Genomic DNA, 27,775 nt, shown 5'->3' on the forward strand with positions numbered 1-27,775 from the left:
TCTGTAAAGAGTCAATTCTGTATGTACCCCTGTTACATATATGTTGAGCAAGAGCACAAGAAGTGAGATTTCAAAGAATGTATATTCATAATCAAAGAAATTCCTTTAATTTTACCATACACCTAGATTTATTTTTTGAAGAAAACACTTTTTAATATTTTCAATACTCTTTAATACTTAATTACTCACTCAGTATGGATTTTTTCTTTGGCTTTATTAAGCCTGATCACTTGCTCCTCAATGTCCAGATTGTTTTGTATTAGATTTAATTTGCAGTATTTAAGCACAATGCTGCCAGTACTCACAGATGTGTATTACTCATACAAATAATCATACACATCTAAACACACTTTGCAGTCAGTGAGGCTGGTGATACAGGCAGAGCTGCTCATCAGGCCCATGTCTTCTAAGTCTTACCTAGAAACAGGGAGCTTCCTAAATGTGAAAAACTACTGAAAAACTACTCCCCTTTCTGGTGGTCCTAACTTCCATTAAAACACTTAAATATTTCTCCATATTTTTATTTTACTCATGACTTACTCAAGTTTTAGAACCATTGGTCAAGACAAGAATTGTCATTTCTTGACTGGAATTTTAGGACTGTTACATTTTGCCTGTCTTCCCCTTATCTTTGTCAATAAAGAAATACATTTAGTCTGATTTTGTGGGGATTTAAGAAAAAAATTCATCTGAAAGGATATGAAAATAAAAGAGAAACAAAAGCCCCAAGAAGTCTCTAGCACCTTCCAGTCTCAGGCCTGATGCATGTCAGAGCTATGGCATGGTAGATGAGATTCCGCTTGCTGTTGTGAGGTTCCAAGTGACCCAACCTGTCACTGTTTTTTTCCCATGAGGCAGGGGTGCCTGGCTGTTGCTGGGAGGATTGAGGTACCTGAAACAGTGGCGACATAGCATAGGGTCATCTGTATTCTCCCCATTAGAGACCTGAAGTTTATGTGAAACAGCAAAGATTTTATGTGACTGGGGTTTTTTTCTGGAAATTTTTTTTTTCAATTGAAGCTACATTAAGCTGGTTCCGTTTGCTTATTCCAGGTTTCCTCAACTCCTTGCAAATGAAAAGTGCATAAGCTGTACAAAGTCCAGATACATTTTGCAAACTTTGATTCAGCTCATCTGATATGGCCGCATACGCTTAGGGTTGATTCATACAGTATCATTTCCCTGCCTGGTTTGTGAAGGCTGATCTTAAGCAGACTTTGGAGCATAAATTTGATTGATGGGCTGAAATACTTTCAGATTTAACTTGGAATGCTAAATTCTCACTTTGAAATGAAGATCGAATTGCAGAAGGGCAGACCAGAACTTTATATGAATAATTTGTCTGTTTTGATGTTTTAGCACTTCCTGCAACTTCCTGTGTAACTTAAAAGGGTTGTTTATGTTGACACTTTGTACTATTTCAGCTGATTTTGAGCCTAAAAATAATTTGAAGCTCTTCCTTCTTGTGATGAAGCTATGAAACAGATGTAATTTTTTTTAAAGAAAAAGCCCATACTTTTTTTCACTATTCTTCTAGAACTGATACAGATCAGCAAGTAACACAAAGATAATAACAGAGAACATTTGGAAACTCTTGCCTTTCGCCAGCCAGGTTATGGTTATGCAATGTCTCACAGAGATCCAATCTGACAGAGGGCATAAAACCATTTTTGCATGGTTGGAACTGAATGTGGTGTAGGATTTCTTTCTTTAATTTTGCTATAAAGCTGGTGTAGCAATCCATTTGTGAAAATTATTTACATTTGTATATTGAGGGACATAAGAGTGAGTGAGATGCAGCAAACCTGGAGCCTCCATTGGGAAGAAAACAGTCATCTTGCCTCATTTAGGCAAATGGAAAAAAGAAATTATGGGATGAAATGATGAGTCACAATCTCATGACAAATACAAATGGTAAATGTATTTGCCATTCAAGCCAGGGCCCTTGAATTCTTTCTTTTTAGAGCCAGTTTGGGTATAAGCCTTTGTCCTGCTGCAGTTGTCAGAACTATGTTGCAGTCATTAATTTTGATATCAGTTCAGTTTGACTTGCTCTGAGAAGTGGGGCAAGTCCCTGCCATAAGGCCTTGCTGGCTACTTGTGATCACATTTCTAGGCAAATTTCTACCTGCCAGATAAGTGCATGCATCTGAAAACAAAAGTCCTTGCTTTATCACTGATGATTGCAAAGATTTTTGAAAGCTTCACTGAGGTGAGATGGAGCATTTTTTTCACAGTGATAATATCAGGTTGGTGATAGCTACAAAAGCCTTTGTAAGCACCACAGGAAGCACAGAGATAGACTTTGAAAGTACAAGAACACATAGAATAGAGGGCCTGGGCAAGTTCATGGTTGATGCATGGCCCCACCTACTGGTACAGGAGAAAGGAAGCAGGAGGAGGAAGGACCTTTAAAACAGAGTCTTCTGTGTTGCATTTTAATACTCACAGGATAAAAATTACAATGAGAGAGAGAGCTTTTTAAAATAATACTTCAATTAAACAACAGATATTTCTGTGAAAAATATATCACTTGGGGCACACAGAACCCCCTTTTATTCCTCAAAGGTGACCTTAGACTGAAAAGGCTTGTGTGCCTGAAATGATTCTCTTTTCCCTGACTGTATCAATGTAATTTATCTAATAAGAATAGTGCCTCATCTTGGTCTGGTCCTGTAGCTGTGATCCAGGAACATCTGAAAAAAACTTTCACTGGTTAGCAAATAGTTCTTACTTAGGCTTGCATATGATAACATCAGTTTGTGAGTTTCAGCAATGCATGGTACTAAGTGTTTGCCAAGAGTGGATCATTCAGCACCCTGAGCAAATAACCATGCCCGCTTAAATAGTTGTGTGATGCCATACATGCATCCAGATTTTCTTGTGTGAAAGAACACAGGTCTGTAACTGCAGCTGGCCTGTGCAGTTTCGCATCTGCGTCTTACTCAAAAGCCACTCTCCATGATGAACATCCATGAAATCAATCTGAAGGCTAAAATACAAAGAACTCCTTTATTTTCATAGCTAAGAATGACAAATGGAATTGCAAAATATTAAAGACATGCTTATTTTAACTGGAGAAGGTTATTAAGTCCTGAGAATACTGTGGTGAGAATCTAAGTACCTGGGGGAATTTAGAATTTCTGGCTTTAAATAATAATAGTGATAATAATAAAATTTAAACCCCCCCCCCAAAAAAAAAACCACCAACAAAAAACCCCACAAAACAGTAACTCTGGTTAATAGTTGCTACCTTTTGCTTGTGCTTTCAGCAAAATACATGTCTAAAATGCAATTCTATTTTGTGATGATTTTATTAAGAGAAGGCACTTGTGTTGATTTTCTTTTTTTGTTTGTTTGTTTTCTTTTTTTCCGCTCTGTTGTAGAAATGCCTGCATCCTTGGACATTTCCTGAAATCTTTTCATCAAATGTTAGCAGGTTTAACCTTTTGTACTAACATGACTGTGTTTTGTTCAGCCTTTTATAAATGCTGTATGCCACAGTCTACAAGAATTGCACCCAAATCTTGTTTTTTATTTTCACATGTTGACCCACTTTATTGGCATGTACGACAGCATTAAAAAATTATATTTAAACTGATGGCTTTTCAGGTAACAAGATCCTCAAGGCAGAGTTTCAAAAACACACTGCTGTCCTGATCCAGGGAAAGATGTGATTGCATGTGGGTTTTTCGCTTAAAAAAATTATTTTGAGACTATCTTATACTTCAAAACTACTGTGTAAACTATGACATGAATGATGAAAAATGTCTTTAACACTTCAGTTAGCTGCCAGACAATTTTCTCGTACAATATACTAAGTGTGTTTGTATATGCTCTTCATTGTTTGCTATGTTAGAGCATTTCCCAGAGGTCAGTATCTGAGATAATTTCTTCACTGGAGATTGTGGATGTTGAGGGCAAGAAGTGAAATATGCCAGTTTCCTTCTGTGCTGGCTGTGCTGGTAGATCACTTGGTGGCATCTGGGATGGGTAGATGCTCCTGCAGAAGGGAGACCTCTTGCCAGGAGTAGCAGTTACTTTGAATCCATGCAGGCTCCAGAACATTTTGAGCAGCTATTGTATCTTTTCAGTAAAATAGATGAAGTTGATTTTTTTTTGTGGGGTTTTTGCCTATGTTTTTTTCTTTGTAGTGTTTATATTTTAGAAAAATGGAGTTAACTCTGCTTTCCTTGATTTTTTTGATCCTTCCTTGTAAAACACATGCATACTTGAAGTGGCAAAAAGCCAAACTATTCCACTCAAGCACGTTAGTAGGTATACTTTACGTGGACTCTACCTGACTCTTTCTCCTCTGTGGGGTTGCATTTGCTGCATACAACATGTTTGAACACTCCCATTCCATTGCCTCTTGCTCACCACCTGGGAAGGAAGGAAGAGTAGTGCAACCTGAGCTCTGTAGTGGGAGAGGAATGCACTTCTGAGTGGTTTTTGCTGGGATAGAGTTACCACATCAACCTAGCAGGAGGCATGGCTGCACCAGGTTTGTATGTCTTGTTTACTGGTATAACAGTGGAATTTATTTGTTGGGGTTAGGAGAGAAGCCTTAAGTGCTATCACCTATTTTTTCCAAGATCTCTTCAACCTGCTTGGATAACATTGGTAGATAGCAGATAAGCATGGAGGACTATTCTTGGCAAAGAAACTTTTGAATGATGCACTGCAAATCAATGTTTCAAAGAAGATTATGACTTCTCCAGCAGTCTGTCTCAAAGAGAAGCCTCTTAGTTTGTGAGGTTACTTTTTATTTCCAAGTCCTCTTCCTCAGCTCTTTTTTGCTGGAGGTAGATGAAGGCACTTAAATTAGGGAATTCATGAAAGAAACCGCTAATTATGCGTCTTGGTAGATAAGGCTGCACAGCTGTATCTGTTTTCATTATCTCTCTATCCAGGAACATTCCAGAAATAAGCAGTTAAGGGGGAAAATTTTCAGTCTTTTTCTTATTTGCGCATGGTGTTCAACACTGTGAGCACACATTCCAGTCCTCTCATGCTATTTTTTCATGCAAATTTCATTGCAGTTTTTCATGTGCTGTGCTTGGATGGAGACAGGAAAATATCTGTTTTGGTTTTGACCTTACACTTGAATTCTCTCCTTGCAAAGACACGGCTGCTCAGCACAGTGAGGAGCATCAGAGACCATGGCAAAACCCTCCATCATTTCCTGCCTTGCTCATACTTGATTGGGACATGCGTGAGAGACATCTGCCCTGATGTGGTCTGCAAAAAGTTGTGGGGTGCAAGGACACCATGGGGTGCAGCGAGGTGTGATCTGTTTGTTCCTTGGCCTTTCAGTCTCTGCTGGTACATGAGTCTTCTGTGAAGGCTTATTTTAGGTACTTTGGAGTAAAATCTGAACAGGTGTTTCGGTACAATTTAGAAAATATTCTGACTAGTCCAAATCTACTCAATTGTTCTGAAGCCAGAATAGTGTAGCTAGTCAGTAGTCTAAATAAGCCATTTTCTTAATAAGGAAAGGATTTAGGGGAGGCTTTTTCCTCCTGTGCAGTTCTAGGCATAAAAATTTTCTAGTCATTCTTGTAATCTGGCCAATTGATAGAATTTTAAGGAACACATTCTAAACAGCAAGTAGCAATAATTTCTTCTGAAATAACAGAAATTAGGACCTCTGTTCATTGAGGGGGGGCTTCTTAAGGGCACAGAGTGATGATTGTTTGAATTCTCTTTGCTGTATTTATAATTCATTACTGTTGGTTGAAAGATGAGCATGCATTCCCTGCAACTTTCATGTTTTTCTGACGTCCTCTTGGATCAAACTTAGTGCTTACAACTCTAAAAACTTTCTGGTAGCCTGTATAAACTGCAGCCCCTTACATGAAATGAGAGATTTTCACAGTCCCATTATTGTCAGGACAGTTTTAGGGGATAATATGCAACCACTGATTGACCAATGTTTATACAGAGCAACTAGCATAGAATCTTGCTTCTTAGCAAGTTGAAAATCTCGTCTATAATTATTAGAACCTTCACTGAAAAAGCTAGTGGGCTGCTGGTTCCTTCCAGAGTGATTTAGGATGCAGGACTTTGAGTTGCATGAACAGTTTAGCCAAAAAGGGGAAGACAGTTACCAACTGTTATGCTTTTTCCCCAGATGTTTCCTCTAAGACAAATATGTAGGGTTTTATTATGACACAGTAAGAACATGCCAATTAGATGAGAATGGTTGTTTTGTTGGGGGGTTTTGTGGGTTTTCTTTTTTTTCCTTCTCAAGGTCTGTTTGAACTAAATAGCCAGTCAATTAAATACGGTGGTAAATTGTCTAGTAGTTTGAATGGAACATGCCCATGCTTGTTGATGTGAGCTTCTCTCTTCTAAATAGGGCATTAAAATCCTTTATTCAAAATCCTTTTGGATGCAAACTAAAAATAAAATTATTTTGAAGTACTGATGTTCTTGAAAATACTATACACGGTTGAGGGTTTTTTTTCCTTTACTTCACAGATTTGTTCATACAAAAAGCCATAGGTTACTATTCTACTTTCCCTTAAATTGGTGGAAAAACCGATCTCAACTTCAGAAGGAACAGGATCAGACCTAGCCAAGATTTAGCATCATTGGGAAAAATCCCATGGTTCTTACTGGTAGTTCTATTAGGCAAAATTCCCAATGTCTTTAGGGTTTGGATCACAAATGTTAGCTCTTTCTGGAAGAGATTCCAGTATACCAGAATCATAGAATATGAAAATGCATTAAATACTACACCATAAATGCTGATATAAAGAACAGAATCTGACTGTGCTTTCATAAATTTTGAATACAAGTAAGGGAAGCTCTGTTGTGAGCATCTCTTCTGAGGTTCTGGGCTAATGAAGGGCATGTAATTTTACCCTGTTATTCCTGTTTTGAGCTCGTAACTTCTAGATTAATTTAAAACTTGTTGTTAATTAGTCCAAACTGCTTCCTTCAGTACATACTTAGTGTAGATTACTTAACCTTTTATCCCTTTAATGTCCATTACATGGTAAGAATTGAGAATTTAGAAGTAAACGGTTTACACTTGGGAAACTATATATATTTAATTGTATTTGGTGATGACAGTATAGAAATTACTTTCCCTAAGTTATTTTATTTCAATGTATTCAGAAGTCTTCATTGATACATGCTAAAAATAGGCTGATAGATACTTTGACTGGGCTGATGTTTTCCTTACAGCTGTTTGGGTAACTAATGTGATGGTAATAGGGGTTTCTTATAATTGAGGAAGTGATATGGTGACAGTTTTACTTGTATATTCTGTTACTGTAACAAATAATTATATCTAGAATAAATGCAGAGTTTTATAACCTTGATGTATGTGCATTATAAAATGAACTGCACACTACAGTGGAGAATATTAAGATTTCAAAACTGCATCTAAAACTTGTGTTTAAACATATAAGTACAACCATTTGATACAATTTTTTAATGATGACCCTTTTTCCCACTTCTTCTTGCTTTTTTTTCCCCCCAAGGTTTCACTAAATTAAAATTGCTTCATTCAGGTTAATCAGTTTGTGGTCTTAAGCCAACTGTTCTTCCCAGCCGTCAGCCTTCTCTCTGGAAACAGGTTTATTCATTGATACTTCTGCTCTTTCCAGGGACATGACTAATTAGTGTTTCATAGAACTTCATAATGACAAATACTAAATCGTCTTTAGGACACTGTTATGAGCAAAGGTGCTATCATGTTTCCTGTAAGGAATGAGGTAAACAAAACAAACAATTAAAAAAACCTGAACAAACAAACCAAGAGCTTTAAGACAGTTTAAGGTTAATCTTTTTGTCATAGGAAGGCCGTGTAGATTTCACTTCAAAATGGTGAACCTGAGGAGTAACTCTTAAAAACTCTTACTATATAAGAACCTCAATAGTTTCTATTGCTTGAGATAACTAAAACCAGGAACCACAAATTCATTAGGTTTGTCTCTGTAAATCTTTATTTGTCCCAAGAAATGAGTACCATCTTCTCACTCCATGGCTAGCTTAAGTTACTGTGTACTGGATGTCCAAAGCAATTCCTTGCAGAACAAATCTTCCTGGCATACTTCTTCCTGCACCAGATGGAATCCGAATATAAGCATCAAAATCAAAAGAATTACTAGAATGTCAGTGCACAGATTCGACAAATATGGTAACATAATTTGGCGCTAGCTTACTTGTTTCATGATTTTGCAAATCCGTAGTTTCAAATTCTCAATACTTTGTTATACATGTAAAGCATGTTTCATAATAGAACATTACAGTGACACATGTTTTAAGCACCTCTTACTTTAGGTTTTTATGGTGCATCTCTAATAGTTTTGAGAGGTTTTTTGTTATATCACAGTCGTGATTCACAATGCAGGAATTTTTGCAAACAGGGACATTACATTGTAAATTACCACTCTTGAAACATGGATTTTGTTTTTCCAATACTAATCAATAACTTGCTTCCTTAAAAATGCTTTTGCTCCCATCTTGTCATATAGTAAACTGCAATCTTACTTAATCAAGAGGTGGGGCAGTGCAATTTCATCGTAGTATGACAATGTTCAAAGTTTTTCCTGGGTTACTCTGTTGCTAGCATCATATATTAGATTCCTCTTTCAGGAAACACTAGTTTAGAAAGTGGAAGTTAAGACATCAAGTGTGGATGATCGATGAGTAATGGGGGAGGTAGGAAATATGCTCTTGACACCTGGAATGGTTATTCATTAACTTTCCAGACACACAAAAACGTGGAAGGAGTGTTCTGCCATGGAAAAATCTGTGCTGTCTTGCAGGAGACTTCTCTGCCAGATTGGAGAAATTGAAGGATATACTTACTCCTTATGAAGTTTTCTGCACAACCTTCATGTTTTTAAGTTTTTTGTTTTTCTTATCTTTAGATGTTAATATGGAAATTGAAGGGTCATTAAGTTTGAGTGTACAAACAAGACACAGAACTCTAGAGAACCATGGCATTTGATCTTTGAAAACTATGTATGAATGCATGCTCCTATGAAAACCCCAGATTGCAAAAATCATTTGTAGTGGGCTAGAGAGGTATTTGACAGATTATGTGCAAGTACATACATGTGTGTTTCATTATTTGATTGCCTTAGGAGACTGGTGTTTAAGTTGGCAGATCTACTTAACTAAAAGCAAAGCTCTTTGGCTGGCAGGATTACAGAATGCCTGGAGAAGAGCATCCAAATGCTGAGAGCAAAAGACAGGGAATGTGTAATGTGCAGAATGCATTGGGAAGCTATAAAGCCAGCAGGAAAAAAATAGACTTGAATATGGTTCCAATTTGTTCTGTTGGACTCAAGTTGATAGCCATGCAGAAGTAAAAGCATGAAATTCTCTTATTTCAGTATCAAGTTAATGTTCTGGAAAATAATGTGTTTTCTATCATGCAAAGTATTATTTGGTTACCTATTTGCAGCTTGTCAGAAATCTTTAATCCATGCTTATTTTCTGACTCAATTTTTTTTTTAAAAACACAGCTTATTTTGGATGTTCACAGAGTACTGTCAGACTGTGACATAAGTGGCCACTACAATGGCTCTGAAAACTTTGTTCTTGTCTTTACTAGTATGACACAAAACTACACTGCTGCCTCCCAGTATATGTTAAATTTCTCCATTTAATTTTGTGATACGTAATTTGGAGATATTCTATGAAAAAAAAATCCCCCATCCAGTCTTTATGCATAAAAGTTTAGTACAAAACTATCCTGCAACATTTTTGAATCAGCAGACAAACAAGTTGAGTGTGTGTATCCTACACTGGTGGCCTTGCACTATCTTGATGTCTTCCTTCTCAACCTCAGGCAACATAGATTAGCATTTTCACTTGGTCCTATTCTTTGTTCACTCCTAGCTGAATGCCATTGTGGAATAACCAGCCACCTTGTTCTTTCTCCTAAGACTTCTTGGTTTGAGAGCAAGGTTTAAAATGTGGGAAGCTGACAGGTGAAAAGCAGACTGATATACTGAAACAAGAAAAAGAGAAGCAGAAGGGCTGGCTCCCCTGAGAGATCAAGAAATATGCTATTTGAAAAAACCCAAACCACCAAAAAAACAAAAATAAAAGGGGATTTCCCTTTAAATAAGGCCAGTTTAGGTGATTGCTCATACTGATATGTCTAAATTATTTTAAAGCTACTAGTGACACATTTACCATGAAGGAGCTAGAATCCTTTGAGAGGCAGCAGGTCCTGCAACAGGTCATGCAATAAATAGGTACCTGGTGGTAGCATAACAGAGCTTAGATGAGTTAGACCAAGTGTCTGCTGCATCTGCCATTTTTGAGGAGTTTTATCTTGTAAAATCCTCAGTAAAGTTCTCTGAAGTTGCCACATCTGAGCTATTTAGGAGACGAGTTTTTCCAGCTTCATGCAGGCAGTTCATGTGAACTGTGCTTAAAAACAAGGAGTCATTTGTGTTTTAGAAAAATCAGGTCAGTTTAAAATTAATATATTCCCCTTTCTCCTGTTCTCAGCAGGGAACTGGTTCTTTTGGAATGATTTTCTATCTGGGAGTCAAATGAGATACCCTTTTTCCTTCTGGCATGGCTGACATTTAAATGAATAGATAAATAGATAAATAAAAAAGTAAATTTGAAAAGGCACATGAAATGAGGAAAAGGCGTTCCCTTATGCTAAGGCCAAATAAAGGTAACTGGTTCTTTCTTCTAGCAAGATGACCAAGGGATTCCTCTGGAGCACAATAACTAAAAGACCATAAATGTAAGGCTTCCTTTCTTTTCTCTCTCTTTCTCTCTCTTCCCCGTCACCCCCACACCACCCCGCACCCAGTAGGATAGCAAAAAAACAACCAGATTGTACCTGGCATTTTGACAGAATAGTCAACTCTCAGTCCTTGCTAGCCAGTGTGGCAGAAGGCTTACTCCAGTCAGCCAGCAGCCTTTCAGTCTCTCAATCCCCCACCCATTTCATAGTGCGTTATAGCTAGAAGGCCTTTACATGTTTGATCACATCTCGTGCAAGTCAGCAATGTATTTTTAGACCTTTATTGCATCCTATAAACAATTCAACTGAGTGACTGTTACTTTAAGCTCTGTACCTATGTGGAAATTGAAATAAATATATTAGATAGATAATGCCACTATATATTCAGGTATAGATGGGTCAGAAGACCGGCTAGCTTTCTTGACAGGAGCAGGATGTTTGAAAAACTAGTTTGGATGTTTTATGTGTGTGACCTCTAGAAGATCTGTACACTAGCAGCACTTAAATATTCAAGACATTAGTTTTTCTTGTCATTCCATGTGTACACTTAGTAGTCCTCTAAGTCCAGAGACAGCATTGTTCCTGTTACCCATGAATTTTCTACAAGCAAGTTTGAGAATGTCTATAGCACATTCTGCTGTGCTGGAGTAGATCAGTGAAGGGCTGAGTAGGAGAAGTAAGGAAAGGAAGCAATGGATCAGAATGCTTCTTGCTCATCTCTAGGGTCTTTGTAGAGGATCTATAAAGAGCTTCTGCCTCCCTCATTTTTTCCATGAAAGAGCTGCTTTTATTTGATTCACCTGAGCTAAAGATAATAGGAAACATGTCAGTTCTTAACAAGATTTATGCTTTTTCTGGTTTTGTCCTTCTGTAACTTACACATTCCAAGATTACTTACAAAATATTTCTTTCAGTTATTTCATCCTGTTCTGCTCAGTCTCCCTCCTTCACAATACACTGCTGGTTTTCAAGAGAGACATTTTTCTTTGTTTTAGACCACAAGACACTCCAACACTGTAAGACTGCAAAAGGATTTCTTGTATTTGAAGTGTTTGGGTGCTGTTAGAGAGGCTTTGTCTCTTGCTTTTGGTCTCTTTGCATATGAATACTCTCACTGCAGGCTGAAATCCTGTTTCATACCTTCTTACCCTGACTTCAGTTAATCTTTGGCTTGCAGGTGGTGGTGTAAAAACAGCCAGTTTTTCATGAGCACTATCTTTGTTGTCATTTTCATTACACTACCTATAAACAGGTTTTGCATTATATGAATTTTATAACACAGTGTGCTGGTCAGTACACATGAAATCTTTCGCCAGTTAGCGTTAGTTAATTGATTGGGGCCCTGATGGCTTTGTAAAGGTTCATTAAATTAATTTGCCACCTTAAGTGCTAAGTCTGAATTAAAGCTGCTTCAGCAGTGCAGTGTGAAGAAACAATGATTTATGAGAGATCTTTCGGTTCATGCGTTAAGTACATGTACTTGGTATTGCATGGCATCCTTTTTGTTTAGGGTCTTGGTAGTATGAAATATATTGGAATAAGAAAATAACATGGATATTGCTATGCAGACAAATCTCAAAAGGAGTATGATATGGGTCAAAAAATCTTATTACATGTAGACTCCTTCTTCATCTGGAGCTAAAGAGGATGGTAGGATTACCTCTCTGTAGATTCAGTCCAGGATTTTCCTAATATTGTTTCTGTATCTATGTCAGATCACTCCATGGTTTAATGGCTGCAAAGACTAACCCAGTTTTACTTTCTTATAAGACTACTTTCAGCATTGCTGTATTCTGTTGCTACAGCTACAGCTTTAAGCTTTTTCTTTTTCTTTCTTCTTTTTTTTTTTTTTTTTTTTTTTTTTTTTTTTTTTGAGAAGGAATCATGTTTGATTTTATTTGGAACACATTAATTTTTTGAATAAAAGTCATGGTGCTGGAGAGCTGTTGCCATTTGCCATTGTTTGCATTTTTTTTCTGGGTGACTGCTATACTCTCATTATTTTTAACTTTCTATGTACTTACAAATGTTTCCCATAATTCCAAAAAGATGAAGGAACAGTGTTCACTTTTATCTGTCAGCAGTTTCTGCCAGTTCTTTTATGTAAATCTTCCAGATCTAAACAACTTGACTTCTCAAGCATAGTAATACGCATTATCTTTTTCTTGCAGTTGTGAAGAGTTTATTCTTCTAGATTTCTTGTCCATGGAGAGTTTGACAGGGATTTGTTGGCATTGTTCTCCCATTAGTTGCTCTACAGCAAAAAGGTAACAAAGCAAAGCATTCTTCCAGAGCAAAACAATATACTGCCCTGAATTTTTATGTATTGTGATTACTGAATAAAAAGAGAATGCTTTAAATGTGCTTCTCAAGCAGAGATACTATGCTATTATAAACCAGTGACGGTCTTGAATAAGAAACTTTATGTTACTGGAAAAAAGGAAATGGCAATAAGGAACAAGGATCCTTCAGAGATGGGACAGATGATTTTCAACATTGTTCCAGCAGCCATGGTACCTCACAGTGAAGGTTCATCCACAGTCCTGTCTTGGTTACAAACAGCAGATGCTGCTGGAGCACTGTTTCTAGCCATTACCATCTATGTGTGAAAAGGGAATTGGTGTTAGTAATCCTTGTAGGATAGCACCAGCCTACTCAGAAGAAAATGCATGTTATTGCTTTTTAAATGAAAATGGTTCCAGCACATGAACTTGCTCTCTTTATGAAGTTTTATCTGATAAAGGTCATTGAAATAATCTCACAATGACTTTCCACTGGTTGGCCAGAACCAAAATTTTCAAGTGCTTCTTGAGATCAACCTCAGCATTCCTTCCCCTAAAAGATATGCAACTGCTCCTCTCCTATGTGTCAGATGTTTCCAGGAAAAAACAGATAGGTATTTCCTCTCCCACTTGCTAAGAAGAGCTCAAGAACAAATTGTGGACCAAAGTACATTTACATGGGAAACCATTCTGAAATGAGATGATAGAAAATTCAGACTTGAAGAGGAAAATAAAATAAGCTACTGCATGATCATGACCTTTACAGTCTAGATAATATTTCAGCTACTAAATTGCTCAGTTCTTCAGGTGAGTTTTACCCCTTGAGAGTTCTGTCTGATAGAGCACTCTATCCCTTGTGCACTGAAATGGGCAGTGTAATACCATGGAGAAAATTCTATGTCTTTATACAAAAAGAGACAAAAGCATGAACTGAAATTGCACATGCAGCCTTAGTTCTTTGTGGTCGTGAGTGCTTGGCCTTGGTGGTGGTCTTGATGGTCTTACAATATAGTTTTGTTAATGTAATGTATCTGTTTAGTATAGCAGGCATCAGAGGGAGCTTTGCTGCCCATTCCTTATAGAGTAACAGTAGCAAAAGTACCATGTAAATATATTAACTTACATCTAGTCATTTTACAATAAATTATATTTTTTGTGATTTTTCATTCTTGCTTTGTTTTTAAAAAAAGTGTAGAGTGCAGAAGTTAATAGAAATCATAGCATAAATATCCTTGGGAATGATGAGGTAGTTTGTGGGAAGGCAGCTGGTAACAATTCTAAGGGAATGCGTAGTTAATCATAGTACCAGTAAGGGAGGATTTGTTTAGAGAGCTATTAAAATTTTATCTAATAAGGACTTCTATGCACCAGTACAGAAATCTGGATGTTTAATGGCAATAGTAATACTGAAGCACCGGGAACTTGATAAGTAAGTCATTACAAGGTGCAGCTGCCAGAGGAATGTGCTGTTTGTCCTCACGCCAGCACTGTCCACACTACACTTGAACATTTCAGTGTTATATGTTTCCCTTTTTGATAGTCTGTATGGTTTCATGCCAAACCACTGCCAGAAGCTGAAATTGTCATTTAGTGTCTCTGAGGAAAACTGAGCAGGCTAAGTTACTCAAATTCTTGCCTATCTCAGCTCTTTTCTAGTCCTGGAACAGCAATCCTGAAGGAAGGAAGGAGGGAATATAAAAAGCCTCACTTCATGAAAAAGGCAGTTCTTCACTTTATCGGTTCAGCTACTTTGTTGATCTTGTCCCATTCCTTCCTTTCTGTCATCTCTGCCATGACGTCCTTGCATATGGTGATGCAGTAACTTGGTACCTACATCACAGCTTACCTCTCATCTGCTGATATCTCTCTGACTGAAAACTGCTGGCAGGGAACCTGCAGATGTCAACAAGACATGAAAAACAGGTGTTGGCTTATTAAAATATTTTTTTTTCTCTGTCGTTGGAATCATGCACTGAAATCCAGGCTGGCTTGTTCTATTTAGAGACATTAACCTGTCCTTCCATTTAAAGTGATGGTAGGGAATGTGAGAGCACTACTATTGCTGTGCTTCTGCATGTCACAGAGTGCTTGGGGTGATCCCTGAGAGTGAAGGATAAGAAAGAATTACTTGCCAGTCTGCCACGCCTGAGAAAAGCATGGGAAGCCTCAAGCTGTGCCAATGCTCCAGACCACGTGAGGGAGGTGACATGTGCCTCTCCTGGAAGCCAGCAGTGTTGAAGTCCCAGTGCTAACCTGCTTGGGTTTCAGTTTCAACTGTATCTATCCTGACCCACACACTATTCTTCTCAGTTTTTCAAGTGCCCCCTCTACTTGCTTATTTCTTATTTTGTTATTTCTGTTTATCTCACAGGTCCTTGAAGAGTTGAGTTAGCAGGTGGTTTTCCCATCTCTTCCTTGCTTTTTGGGGGAGAGGGTTTCCTTTGCAAAACTATGTATTATGTACGGCATTATAATGCAGTGTACTTCATGCCAGAACATTTTACTTAGTTAATGGGGTTTTATTTCTTCAGAATAGTACTGCTCATATTTTTTAATCATGCTAACAATAGTTATAAATAGTTGCAGCCATTAAATTCATTAAATTCTGTTTGGAAGAAGAGTACTGCAAAAGCTCACCCATAGAGGGAAGCAGACTACTGTCTTAACTACAGGCTGCTTTTTAAAAATTATCCATGCTTCAGATGAAACCAACAAAGAACATCTGTTGTCTTAATTATAGCTTCTATTTCTAAGAAGTATGTTCTGTAGCAGATGAGAAAAGTGTCTGACAGCTCATAATTCATAAAGTTATTGAGGTTTAATCTGATAGAATATTATGTACAGAATTCCTTCCCAGTACAGACATTATCACTTCCCTTTCAACTGATGATAGAAACAGGGCTTTATGAAATAGTAAATTAATAAGTGTGAAACATGATTATCAGCCACAATTGAAAGTATTAAACTCTTATAAAGGAATATAATTCTCTATACTATGCTGCTTTGTGGTTTTGTTTTTCTGCTTATCTCCGTAACTAAACTTTCCTCAAGCCAGACACAATCTCTTTGTTCTTTCTCTCCCTACTTTCATTTTGCTTTCTCTTAGAGAAATTCTTAGTTGATTAATGTAGCAGCTCTAGGACAAGTATTCATTTTTGTGACAAGGAACGGTAAAAAGGTCCTGTATTTTCTTTTCAGAGAATTGGTATCTTATTAAGTAAGACTTTCAGTATCAAATCAGAGCTTTTTTCTGCCCAGTCCTGCCATCTCTTCTTTATGGATTATTTTCTTGCACTAATCTGCATTTACCAGGGCTTGTTTCACCCCTTTTCATATAGTTACCCCTTGTTCTTTTTAGCCCTGAGAGTGCAGCTGGCACAACTTCATAAACTGGGATGAAGAGAGGAATTAGTTCTCCTAGCCCCCCACAATTCCCTGCATAGTCACCGTGCACATGATACTTTGTCAACCAGAGCATTGCTTCCATGTGTACTGATAACCCTGGGAAGTATCTAGGCAAAATATTTTATTGGTTTCAGTTACAGCATTGATTTATGCAGGTAACTATGTCTTTTTGACATGCTGTATGTTACTAGGATAAAATGAAGTATCATTCAGTTTTTATTCTGACCCTCTTAGATTTAGCGGGTTGGGCTATAAATGGCCTAATCTTAATATGGATGTTTATCCATTTGAAAAAATGTCTGCCTTATTAGTCCACAATAAGTGCCACAATATTGTGACAAGTTTTGCACATTTTTCTGTAAAAGTCAGTTTGAGATCCCTTTTTCAAGTTTATAGGCTGTGTTGTTAGTACCTACCTTACACAGAGGAATCAGGAGGTGTTGGCTTTGTTTTGGGCAGTAAACTGGGACAGAGGAGTCAGGAGATCATGCTTGTGAGAACTGCCTTTTGGAATAAGTCCCTTGGATTATTGTCACTTGGTGTTAGTGATGTAGGATCACAGCAGAACTATGAATGCTTTGCAAAGATATTTGAAATTCGAAAGTGTATTGCCAGAATCCTGTTTTGCCATGAGGGTTAAATGTTGTTATTGAGATGCCCTTGATAGGCTTTATTTAGTTCTGCTTTATTCAGGTGTTCCACCATTGAAGACATTGTAAAAAGAGGAATGACAGCAGATGTAATAAACTATTTTCTCAGTATAGATCTGTATTTCCTTCAGAAAATCTTCAGTGTTATGCTAACAGGGAATATGTAAATCAAGTTCCACTTTCTCCCCCAAGTCATACCCAACACCTGTGGGCCAGTGGAAGAAGCAGACTGTCCTGGGTATACATAATATTCAAGGATTATAAAATGGTAGTATTTTCATTCAGCTTTCCAGTTGTACCCCAGTAATTTAAAGTCACCAGCAGGCATAATTTCCTTATTTCTTTTCATAGCTCTGGGGTCATTCATATCACAATAAATCCTGACTCTCAGACATTTTTTTGCCTCCATATAAATGGACTTCTTCTGAGCCCAAAGGCTCATAGTTTGGGTGGGCATGACCATTTCTTTTCCTAGGGCTGCAACACTCTTCACCTGTCTTCAGTTCTCCTGAATCTAGTCTTCTCTGCTGCTAAGACTTCTGTGATATTCCAAGTGTGTGACCTGCCTGACTGATGGCATCTCACAAAAGTAAGAGACAAGTAATAGCTGGCAGACTTATCAAGCCATTTATAATGATGTGACAAATTCATGGAAGCTTGAATCTCTTTCATGTTTTTTCATGAATGGTGGTGTGTTTAAAAATCTTTCTAATGAAACCAGTACTGCAGAAAATGTTTGAGGCCTGAACAGCTCTTCCTGCTGATGCTTTAAATGGTGTTTTCAGCCTCTAGTAGCATTTAACTATAGCCAAACTAAATCGCCTCAGTAGGGTCTAAGAGGAGGTATTCTCTACCAATAGTTGCAGCTGAATTTACTATCTATTGCAGTCTTTGATTTATTTGAGACACACTGTAACACTGACTTTCTCTTCAGTCTTACCCTTTTGTCTTTCATCTTTCACCAGTGAAAACCTTTTGCTAATGGCAATTGGGCAGTTCTGAACATTGTCCTTTTGGTTAGGTTATCTGAAAATGCAAATGTCAAGGCAAAGTTAAGCTCTTCAAATCTCAGAGTGAGTAGCTCTGTGGTATTTAATTGTAATACAAGACTTACCTTTTGTGTGTGTCTGACACTGAACCCAAGGCACAGATCTGTATCGAAAATTTCTACAGTTAGAATTTAGAGGGTTTTTTTTAGTCTTTCATACTGTTGTACTGAAACTTTTTGCAGGAAGTGACTACTTTTTGTGACTTGTTAAGACACATACAGTAGATCACAGAATTGCCTCTCACTGAGAGTTCAGAGTTTTTTGTCAGTAAGGCTTCTTTCACTCTGATGTATTCTGAGGCTCATGTCGCCTTTTCTCCTCCAGCTGATTACAGCAGGTGCTGAGATGGCTGTGTTGGCTGAGGGTCAGTGTCTGTACCAGCTGCCACCACAGGGCCATGAGAAGTTTCAGGTTGTGCCATCATCTGTGTCATGATGTACCTCCTAGTGCTTTCCACTTTTCCAGGGTCTGAACTTGTGTTTCTGCAGGCATGGCTTTAGGTGTGCTCCCAATGCAGTCTCCTCTGCTGTCTGATCTGGGAGTCACTAGTAGCCAGCACCCTGGAGGAGTACATGGAACATACCCCTGCCTGAAAGGCCCTGCAGAACTGCCAAACTGCCCTCATTTCCAATGCATCTTCACTGGAATTCCACATTGTGTAGTGATAAGCTGTTGGATACAGACATTAGGGATCCTTATTGAAATTCATATTCTGTTTCAAAGAAATGGGTGATAATAGTGGAACATTATTTGAATTCCATTTCCCATACCTAGTGGAGTAAATAACTGCTGAAATTGTAGTATTTCAATCAAGAAAGTAAGCTCCTGTGTTTCCCAGAATTTTCAACAGCAAGCATGGGTGTCGAACTATGCAGGAAACCCCCTATTGTCCGCAGCTGGTAGTGCATTATACTGATGGTGCTGCTGGTGGAAGGATTCTAGGTGCTTGAGCAGCCAAGATTCTTTTCAGTTTGTTTGCTAATCTTGTTGGAGCATTATCACAACTTGCTTGACCGTGATCCTTACTTTTGCATTTCTTCTCCTGCATTAATTAATATGCTTAATATATATGTTTAATATAGCTATTTTAAGTTCTGGTAAAACCTTTCATGTCTGGATTTATTGTACGATTTTCAAATAAGGACATGTGCAAAACTATTGAAAATCATTACGCTAGTGGATACGATTGCATGCATAAGGAGTGTATCTGCATGCACCATAAGTACTATGATCATCTTAAGACCTGAACTTTTATATAGAGCTGTATTGTCATCAAAAGCAAAATGTGTGCACAAACATTAATGCCCTTTCTGGAAAAATAAGAACTGGAGTTGGAATAATCTTAAAGTTAAATTAAAGTAGCATTAGTATATAGTTCCTGTAAATATTTAGAAATTAAACTCCCTTTCACGGTATGTACTGTACATTTTAAGGAGTTTTATTATACATGTTTTTCAATTTCATTCTTCTTCTAGCAGTAATGAAAGATATGTCTCAGAAGTATCTGAAGCCAAATTGCAGCTTTAAATTTCCACTTGTCATTGCCAGGTACTAACTCTATATCTTTTTACTGAGAACCCTTCCAAAAGGTGCAGCTGTGTGCTGGTTTCATCTTGCACTTTGTAGCTGTGCTGGCAACCTTTGAATGTAAGGTATGCTCTCATCTCCCACACATTGCCATTGCCTTAGAGCTGTTCAGTCCTGTCTGTAACAGAGAGAAGGAAGAGTTTGCAGATTGGAGACAGCCTTCATTTGTGGTTCATCTCACTTGTTCTCACTGTGGCAAGGTCAAAATAGAGCTAGTGGAAAATCCAGTTTTTATCAAGTGTCATCAGAAGCTTCCTTACTATCTGGAGACCCACTACCAGACCTAGAAAGAAGACAGTTTTGAGAACTGTTGTATTTTGGAGACCCTGGGATTAAGGGAAAGAAACAAAAACAAAAAACAATACAGAGACATTTGGGTAAAAATACTGCTTTAAATGTAAAACTGATACAGGTTTTAGCAAAGGGATCTACCAAGTTGCTCAAATCCTTTAGAATGGATTTGGTTCTTCAAACATCTTTGATCCCCTACAGTGTTCTTCAAAGAAAAAGACAACTTTGAAATCAGGTATTAAATGCAGGTTGCATGTGAGGTTTTTTTCAAGTTGTCTTTTACTAAAACTGACCTATCTAAAAAGTTTTTCTTACCCACTGCAAATCTTTCCATGCATGCTGGGTTTTCTCCTGATATACCTAATCTAGAATCAGGACTTCTTTAGTCATAACTTGTATTCTGGCTCTTGGTGCAAAAAAATATTTTATTCTGGAAATAAGGTGTAGGTTTCTTCAGTTTACCTTCTGAGATTTCCTTTCAGCATTTAGAAACTGAAGTGCACCATTCCCAAATTCGGTTGTCTTCTCTGTAAATGTAATAGTGGCTTCAGTTCTTTGAGTACTGTGAAGTTTTTTAGAGGTTTTTTTTCTGACTATGTGTGCTTTGTGAAGCCTTTTGCCTTTAACATAATTTTCTATTTTGTGCAGAAGTTGGGAAATTTGAAGCAAAAGTCAGCATGATGTTATGCGTTAATTATATTGAAGGTGACGCAATGAATAGGAAATCCTAGAGCCGGTGGGAGGTTAAAAGATTTCAATTTGCTCATGATATCTTTGACATGATCATGAAATTAATGGTTTTCTTCTACATTGCTGAGCATTGTAAATGTGTGTCTTAGATATTTTCTTCTGTAACTTCTGTGTTGCTGATAACTGCAGGTTTTGGACCTGCCATTGTGTGGTTGTTTGTGTCTTTTTGCTGTAGAGCATAAAAGAGAGGCGAATACCCGAATTTTCAGTCAAATACACAAGTATTTTACAAACTGTATATTTGTGGAATGGATTATCGTTCACTTGGCATGTCTCATATCGTATCTAAAAGTTCAGGAATGTCTTTGGCTATCTAAGTTTCCAGCTTTGGAAAGGAATGGGATAAAGAGAGGAAGAGACATCAGAAATCCTCTGAACTCCTAATGCATATTTTAGGCTAGGAGAGAAGTTTTGGAAACTTTTCATTTTAAGCAATGTGGCATTTTCTTTGTATACACGTTTTGTGGATATATTACTAATTTTGTGTAAATATAAAGGGAAATGCATAGCTTCCAAAAGGCTTTCACTTTAAATAAGAATATTATTGATTGATGCATAATCTACAACAAAGATATTTGTAGCAGATTATGATACAAACCTGGTTTCAAGCCAAAGTTCTGCTTAAAGTTGAGATGAGAAGCATAGAGCATCAGGAAGAGGCCCTCTCTGCTTAGGTAATTTAGATAAAGTCTACACCATCCTAATGTCCCATGGAGACAAAATGTTTTCTGTATTGTCTTGTCTTCACCTTGCAGCAGGCTTCTTCCCAAACGGATATCTTCCTGTGACCCTGCATTCTCCTCTTTGCTTTCCTTGGACTCCATCCCTTGTGTAGAAAGTCTTCACCAGTGGAAATTGGAATTATTTTTCTAAATACACTTTGTTGATAGGTCTTGCCATAATTTCAAGACATTATTTGGTTTATGGAAGAAAGCACTCAACAGCCTGGATGGGCCATCCCTGAACTGCCAAGCTGTCACTTGATAAGGTTCAACTGTCTGTCAGTTTTGCCTTCCATCCTCTGTCTCTATTTGTTCTTCTTTGTCTCCTTCCTCTGTTTCAGTTTAGACTGCTGACTGTGGCTGCATGCTGCCTCCATCTGGAATTAGGAGACAAGCATCTTTATTCAGAGATGGTGCAATTTTGTTAATGTTATGAAAGAGGGAGAAATTTAATGTAACTAGCTCCCTAAGGGATCAAAAAGTTACTTTCATAGGTAAAAATATGTAAACTGTGTTCTTAAAACTTGTTCTTCCTCAGCTACCATGCATGGGATCCATTTTAACCCCTTAGCATTCTCTTGAGTCTATTAACATCTCACAACCTGAGTATTTTCATAGAAAAATATATTACTCTAATCTTCGATTTATTATTATTTCAATAGATTTGTCCCTATCATAAGGTAGATGCATAATTTGGGATTGAAAAGAACTATTTGATTTGAATATTACAAAGTTGTTGGTCTGTATTTCAGTACGCCTCAACAGAGACTGCTTAGAGTGCAGCATATTCTACTGAGCCCCTCTTGTGTTGATGAGGCAAATGTAAAAGAGATGTTCCAAATGGAATCTGAAAGTGATTTGAAGATGGAAGGAGTTGAAAAGTCCATTTGCTCCCTGAGTAGCTTGTTCTGCATTAATACATCTATGTAACATGCTTTTGTTGAATTCAGCTTTTAATTGGAGTGTTGTACTAAGTAAACTATCTGACAGAATTTTAGGGTTTATTATGTCTACTCATTGGCATTTTGCAACTCACAAAGGTGTGAAAGAACCTATCCTCTGAAAAGCTGTATAGAGGATCCTTAGTTACAGTGCTGTCTGCTGTCTTTTGTTGCATTTTATGAGCCTAGTTTTAGATTTTTCTTTATTTTGCCCGGGATTTATCATGACACTAGCATGTAGGCATGCTACTTGTCCTTCCAGAGGGTGGATCAGGTGTTAGAACTCTTTGGATCTGTGGGAACTGCTCTTATGTTCTTCAAGTCATTAAAAAGCATCAGCAGGCCAGAGATCTGCATAGGCGACTCTTTTGAGACTCCTGAATGGTTATCTTCTGTCCCTTCTAAGTTAAACTGCTACAACTAACAGAAGTTTTTCTGGTATCCTCAGTTATGAACAGGTTAGAAAGTATTTCCATCATTTTGGTACCATAATTTTTCTACTTTTTGCCAGTATGCTTCACTTCCATTATTACCATTGTCTTTCATTCCACTCCTTGTCTCTACACTTCCAAACTTCTGTCCCTTCCTTGCTTTCTTGCTGCTTTTTAAATTTGTGCTGGTTTTGACTGGGGTAATTTTCTTCATAGTAGCTGTCATGGGGTGGATTTCAGATTCATACTGGAAGCAGTGCTTATAGCACAGGGATGTTTTATTTATTGCTGAGTGGGTTTTATACAGTGTAAAGACCCCACCTCACAAGCGAGGAGATCGGGGTGCCCAAGTTGAGAGGGGACACTGCCAGGACATGTGACCACAACTGACATGGAGACGTTCCATACACAGAGCACTGTGCTCAGCCTTAAATCTGGGTCAAGAATAAGAAAGTGGGAGGTGTACAAAGTGACAGTGTTCACCTTCCCATGTTGCCATTACCCTGATGAAACCCTGCTGTCCTGGAGATGGCTGAACATCTGCCTGGCCATGGGAAGCACTGAATTAATACCACTGAATTGCACTGAATAATAGCACTGAATTGATTTTACTTTGCTTTTTTGTGTGGTTTTTGTGTTCCCTATTAAACTATCTAGACCTCAACCCACTAATTTTCTCACTTCTCACTCTTACTTGTGACTCTCACCCGTATCCCACCAGAGGAGAGTACCTGAGCAGTTGTGTGGGACTTGGCTGCTGGCTGGGTTAAACTGCAGCAAATATGTTTGCATTTTTATGAAGTCATGTAATCCAAAATAGGGTGACTTACCAGCCAAAACTCTGTGCTCTTTCTCAGTTGATATATATTTTTTTGGCTATCTCAAAGTTTTTCTTTAAAAATTCTCTGTTAATAATTTTCTGGGTTTTTTTTTTCCCTTTTACTTAGTTATCATAATCATTTTGTTTCAGTCTTCTGAAAATAGGGTAGAGGGTGTGCATATATGTGTTTATACATATCCATATAGGTGTCATATAGGCACCTTTGTGTATGTGTTTTATGAAAGTAATTGCATTCATCTGCAGCTTGGCTTATTTTTCTTCCTTTTTTTTTTTAAAGGTTTTTCACTTCCAGACCTTACAGAGCAGTTCACACCTCCTGATGTTGCTCCACCGATTCTCGTCAAGATAGTAGAGACAATTGAAAAGAAAGGTAGGCTGAAGAATGATCTACCAAGGTATTTTTTTGCTTATGTGAACCAAGACTGCAGAATTGGATCCAGAGCTGGCATGTCCTCTTTCTAGAGGTGATAATGCATCACATTACTTAACATCCAAAACCATCTCCTTTAAGGTTTGTTGCACTGGTTTGTGCTCATTAGAGGCTGTTTGGACTGTAGGAACAAAAGCAGAGCTTACCTCAAATGGCATTTAATAATTAATATAAGTATTTATAGAAAGTAAGGGAAAAGGGTTTGATATTGTTTTGTTTTTTCTAACCAGTAATCACCCGTAATTGGTTATGTAAATGCCAGCATAACATTGAGTTAGATACACAGATGCACAGGGGAAAATAGTAATGTTTTGCCCTGAAAAAAGGAAATAGTAAAATATGAAAAGGTTTCAAGAGCTGGTTTTATTCTTCAGGAGCCAATTCTTTATTGCTGCTTTATAGTGAGCCAGTGTCGCTTTTATTTAATTTTTTTGCCCTCATCTGCTTTCTTGTGCTGATGTCTCTCCATCATTTTGAGGCTTTCTTCTTTCTTTCACAATGTCATACTTCTTTTGCCCTATTTCTATCTTTCTAGCACCTCCTCTGATGTTGGTTTCATAGTCATGGTGAGATAAGGGGCAGCTCAGTGAGTGCTGCTCATTTAGGGGCCTTAAGCTGGGGACAAGAGCAGAAGTGGTATTCTGATGAGAATCATGCTGCTGTCCTTGGGGACGTAGATTCTAACATGATCCTCTGGCACTTTAAAGGAGTATAATCCTGTCCTGAAAGAATAGGAGCTTACTGATATCAGTGTGAAGGGCTGGTATTTATCACCAGTTTGCATAAGGAACTGCTACTTTCCAGAGACAACACTGACAGTGCTTAATCGTCAGTGCTCTGCATCCCTTCATATGGTCTCTTTCCTTATGTCTTCTTTCTTTTCACTGACATAGGAAACTTGTAAACAGTATCTTTCATGTGAAGACACTTTATTGATGTCTTTTCTAATAATGCAAGTGAATTATTGGGCACATTATTTGATATATACAGATATTTTCTCTGACACCAGTGTGAATCTGTTTCCCAGTGCGACTGCTGGCATCTCTGATCTTCCTTGGCCATCTCTTTCTGCAAACACAGCAGCTTGAGTGCACAAAGAGGTGTCTGACAGCCTTAAAAAACAATCACATTCTGTAGTGTTGTAGGTGAAAGAATGTTGCTAATTTATACTGTAGGTACTTATTGAAGAAAACAGAAATATGTGGCATCAGGGCAACGGTCACTGAAATATTAATGTTGTCCTGAATGTGTCCCATCGATTTTGTTTCGAAGGTCTGGAGTATTCAACTTTGTATGGAGCACAAGGCTCAAGCAGTGCAGTGGAATTAAGACAAATTTTTGAATGTGGTAAGTACAGTTCTCTTCCTTAAAGCATTACACAGATTTTGTGGTCACACCACTCTCATTCACACGTGAGTTCTCAATAATACACTGTTTAGAAGACATATATAAGTAAAAACGTTTTCTAACTTTTACACTTGCTACAAAAATGTTTTTCACTTTTACATGTTGTCTTTTTTCATGGCTCCACTGCACTTTTTTTTCAAGAGTATTTATTTTAAACTCTTGTCATCCCACTTGTTCAAAGACTGACAGTCTAGCTGTACAGAGAAAAAGAAGATGTTTTGTTCAGAATCAAGGTAAAACTACATTGTTCCTGAAAGGCTGCAGGTTATTATTTTGTGAACAAATGGCCAGTTGTTTACATACAGTTCTAGGGTGCATTTTTTTGGTCTAATAGGTGGGATGTCAATAGCAGCCAGCTATCTACCAGCTTCAGAGTGATACCGAAGTGAAAGAGACAATTGAATTAATATTGTAGGCTGAGTTCTCAGACAGTAAAATGCAACTACACCACTAACACCATATCCCCATTCAAGTTTCCTGAAATATATTTCCTCTTCTCTTTTGGTATAAATTAATTTCTTCTTCAGGCCAGAATTCAGTATGAGACTAGAAGAGTTTGACCACGACTTGCCAAGCTGGGGTGCAATGTGTGGTGTGAGCTTTCATTTGCCTAAAAGAGTACAAAAATATGATGAAAATGTAGGGTAGAAAATTAAAATGGTTGCTTGTCTTGTTGAAAGCAAACTCACACAGTGATTTAGTCTCCTCATTTTTAACAATTTTCCACATTTATTAACAAAGGTAATAAGTGATGGTACTCTGAGTTGTCTGTTTTTTCAAAACAAAGGAGCATCCTGTCCTATGCTGATTATGGTAGGAGTGAACAAGTATATGTGTACAAGCAGGGAAAGAAGGTAGGCATGTGGTGCTAGCAGCCTCACGATAGCAGTCACATTTTTGGTGGTATATTTTTGTTTTTCAGTCCAGATAAATCCAGATTTTCTGTGGCACCAATTTGATTGTATCTCTTAATTTATCTGAATCCTTTCTTAAGTTTCTAAACAGAGCTACACTTTTATGAAAGGTTTATCTGTCTCTTGAGATTAAAAACTCGTGGTTTATATGTATTCTTACTTAAAATGTAGTTAGGTTTGAGTAACAGAATCAGAACTTTTCCATTTAGAAACAGTGTCTCTTTTGGACTTCTCCGTAAGACAGGATTAGGATCTTCCCAGGACAGAGCTGGTGCAGTGAGTATCCAGGTGCAGCGATAGAGACTGATCTCATTTTCTCTGCCTGCTCTCTTTGAATTGGCAGGATGACAATTCAGAGGGCAAAGTCAGCTTTGGTCTCAGAGTTATGAACTTGCATTAATGTGCTGTTCTGCTAGTGGTTAAAATGCTCTCCATTTTTTAATTGGACAACTGTCTGTTAGCATCAACACAATACATGATAGGCTTCAAAATCAAAGCTGATTTACATCTTGTCAGGTCAGCAGATGGAAGAATTCAGGTCTGCTTAAGATACTGTATCCAAAGAGTTGCAAAGTATATTCTTACTCATATGTTCATTATAGTAATTTGGGACATACTTCAGAGAAATGGTCAACACATAAGAAGTATGGTTTAATGTGGCCTAGGAAATAAAAAAGTGAACAGCAAAACTAATAAAAGCTATTTCTTTATATCATCTGAGACATTCATTTTGCCTTTTCTCTCATGCAAATTCTTTGGTGTCCGGTAAGATTTGAGCTCATACTGCAAGAGTTTTGTTGGGGAAAACAAAGGAGGTGGAGGAGCAGTAAGTTTCTTATTATCCTTTCTTGGCTGCCTTATTTCAAATATTGGTGGACACACCATTTATCTGAGTCCTCTACTTCACTGCTGCCTGTGTTTAAACTGGATAAACAGATTCAACAGTTATTCTACCAGGGACCTTGCTAGATAGAAGACTGATCAGCATTAATGCCTCTAAATTCTTGTACAAAATACAGATGTTTTTGTATTCATTTAGGAATTTACTGTGTCAGAGTTTCATGTTGTAGGATGAACTCTAACCTTGCTTTCACTAACTAAGGAGTTCTGTACTTTCCCGGTTTTATTTTTGCTGCTGATAATTCTTTGCTCCAATACTAACAAGTAGTCCTTTATGTGACACTCCCAAACCTTATCCCAAGTCATAACTGTCCTGGAAGCGTATCAAGTTTTACAAGATAAATCCCAACAGCTGCATAAAACACCAAGCACACAGTTCTGCACGTGTATGTTTGTTTCAACTTACTAACATAAATATTTCCAGACTTGGATCCTCGAGA

General features: G+C 37.6%; 1 protein-coding gene and 1 long non-coding RNA gene across 2 annotated transcripts in view; one reads left to right on the plus strand and one right to left on the minus strand.

Annotated features, from left to right (window-relative positions):
* The window catches only part of PIK3R1 (phosphoinositide-3-kinase regulatory subunit 1), a 55,231-nt gene that overhangs the window by 8,071 nt on the left and 19,385 nt on the right, over positions 1-27,775 (plus strand). Inside the window, exons 3-4 of the mRNA XM_033085453.1 lie at positions 23,962-24,054; positions 25,387-25,461. Of these exons, the coding sequence (XP_032941344.1) occupies positions 23,962-24,054; positions 25,387-25,461 (168 nt within the window). The remainder of the gene's footprint in view (positions 1-23,961; positions 24,055-25,386; positions 25,462-27,775) is intronic.
* The window catches only part of LOC117010657, a 31,135-nt gene continuing 11,310 nt past the window's right edge, over positions 7,951-27,775 (minus strand). The window contains exons 3-4 of the long non-coding RNA XR_004420727.1: positions 21,348-21,848; positions 7,951-8,072 (exon numbers count right to left, since the gene is read on the minus strand). This is a non-coding gene — a long non-coding RNA (uncharacterized LOC117010657). The remainder of the gene's footprint in view (positions 8,073-21,347; positions 21,849-27,775) is intronic.

This window comes from Catharus ustulatus, chromosome Z (assembly GCF_009819885.2).
Source record: "Catharus ustulatus isolate bCatUst1 chromosome Z, bCatUst1.pri.v2, whole genome shotgun sequence".
Classification (NCBI taxonomy): Eukaryota; Metazoa; Chordata; class Aves; order Passeriformes; family Turdidae; genus Catharus; species Catharus ustulatus.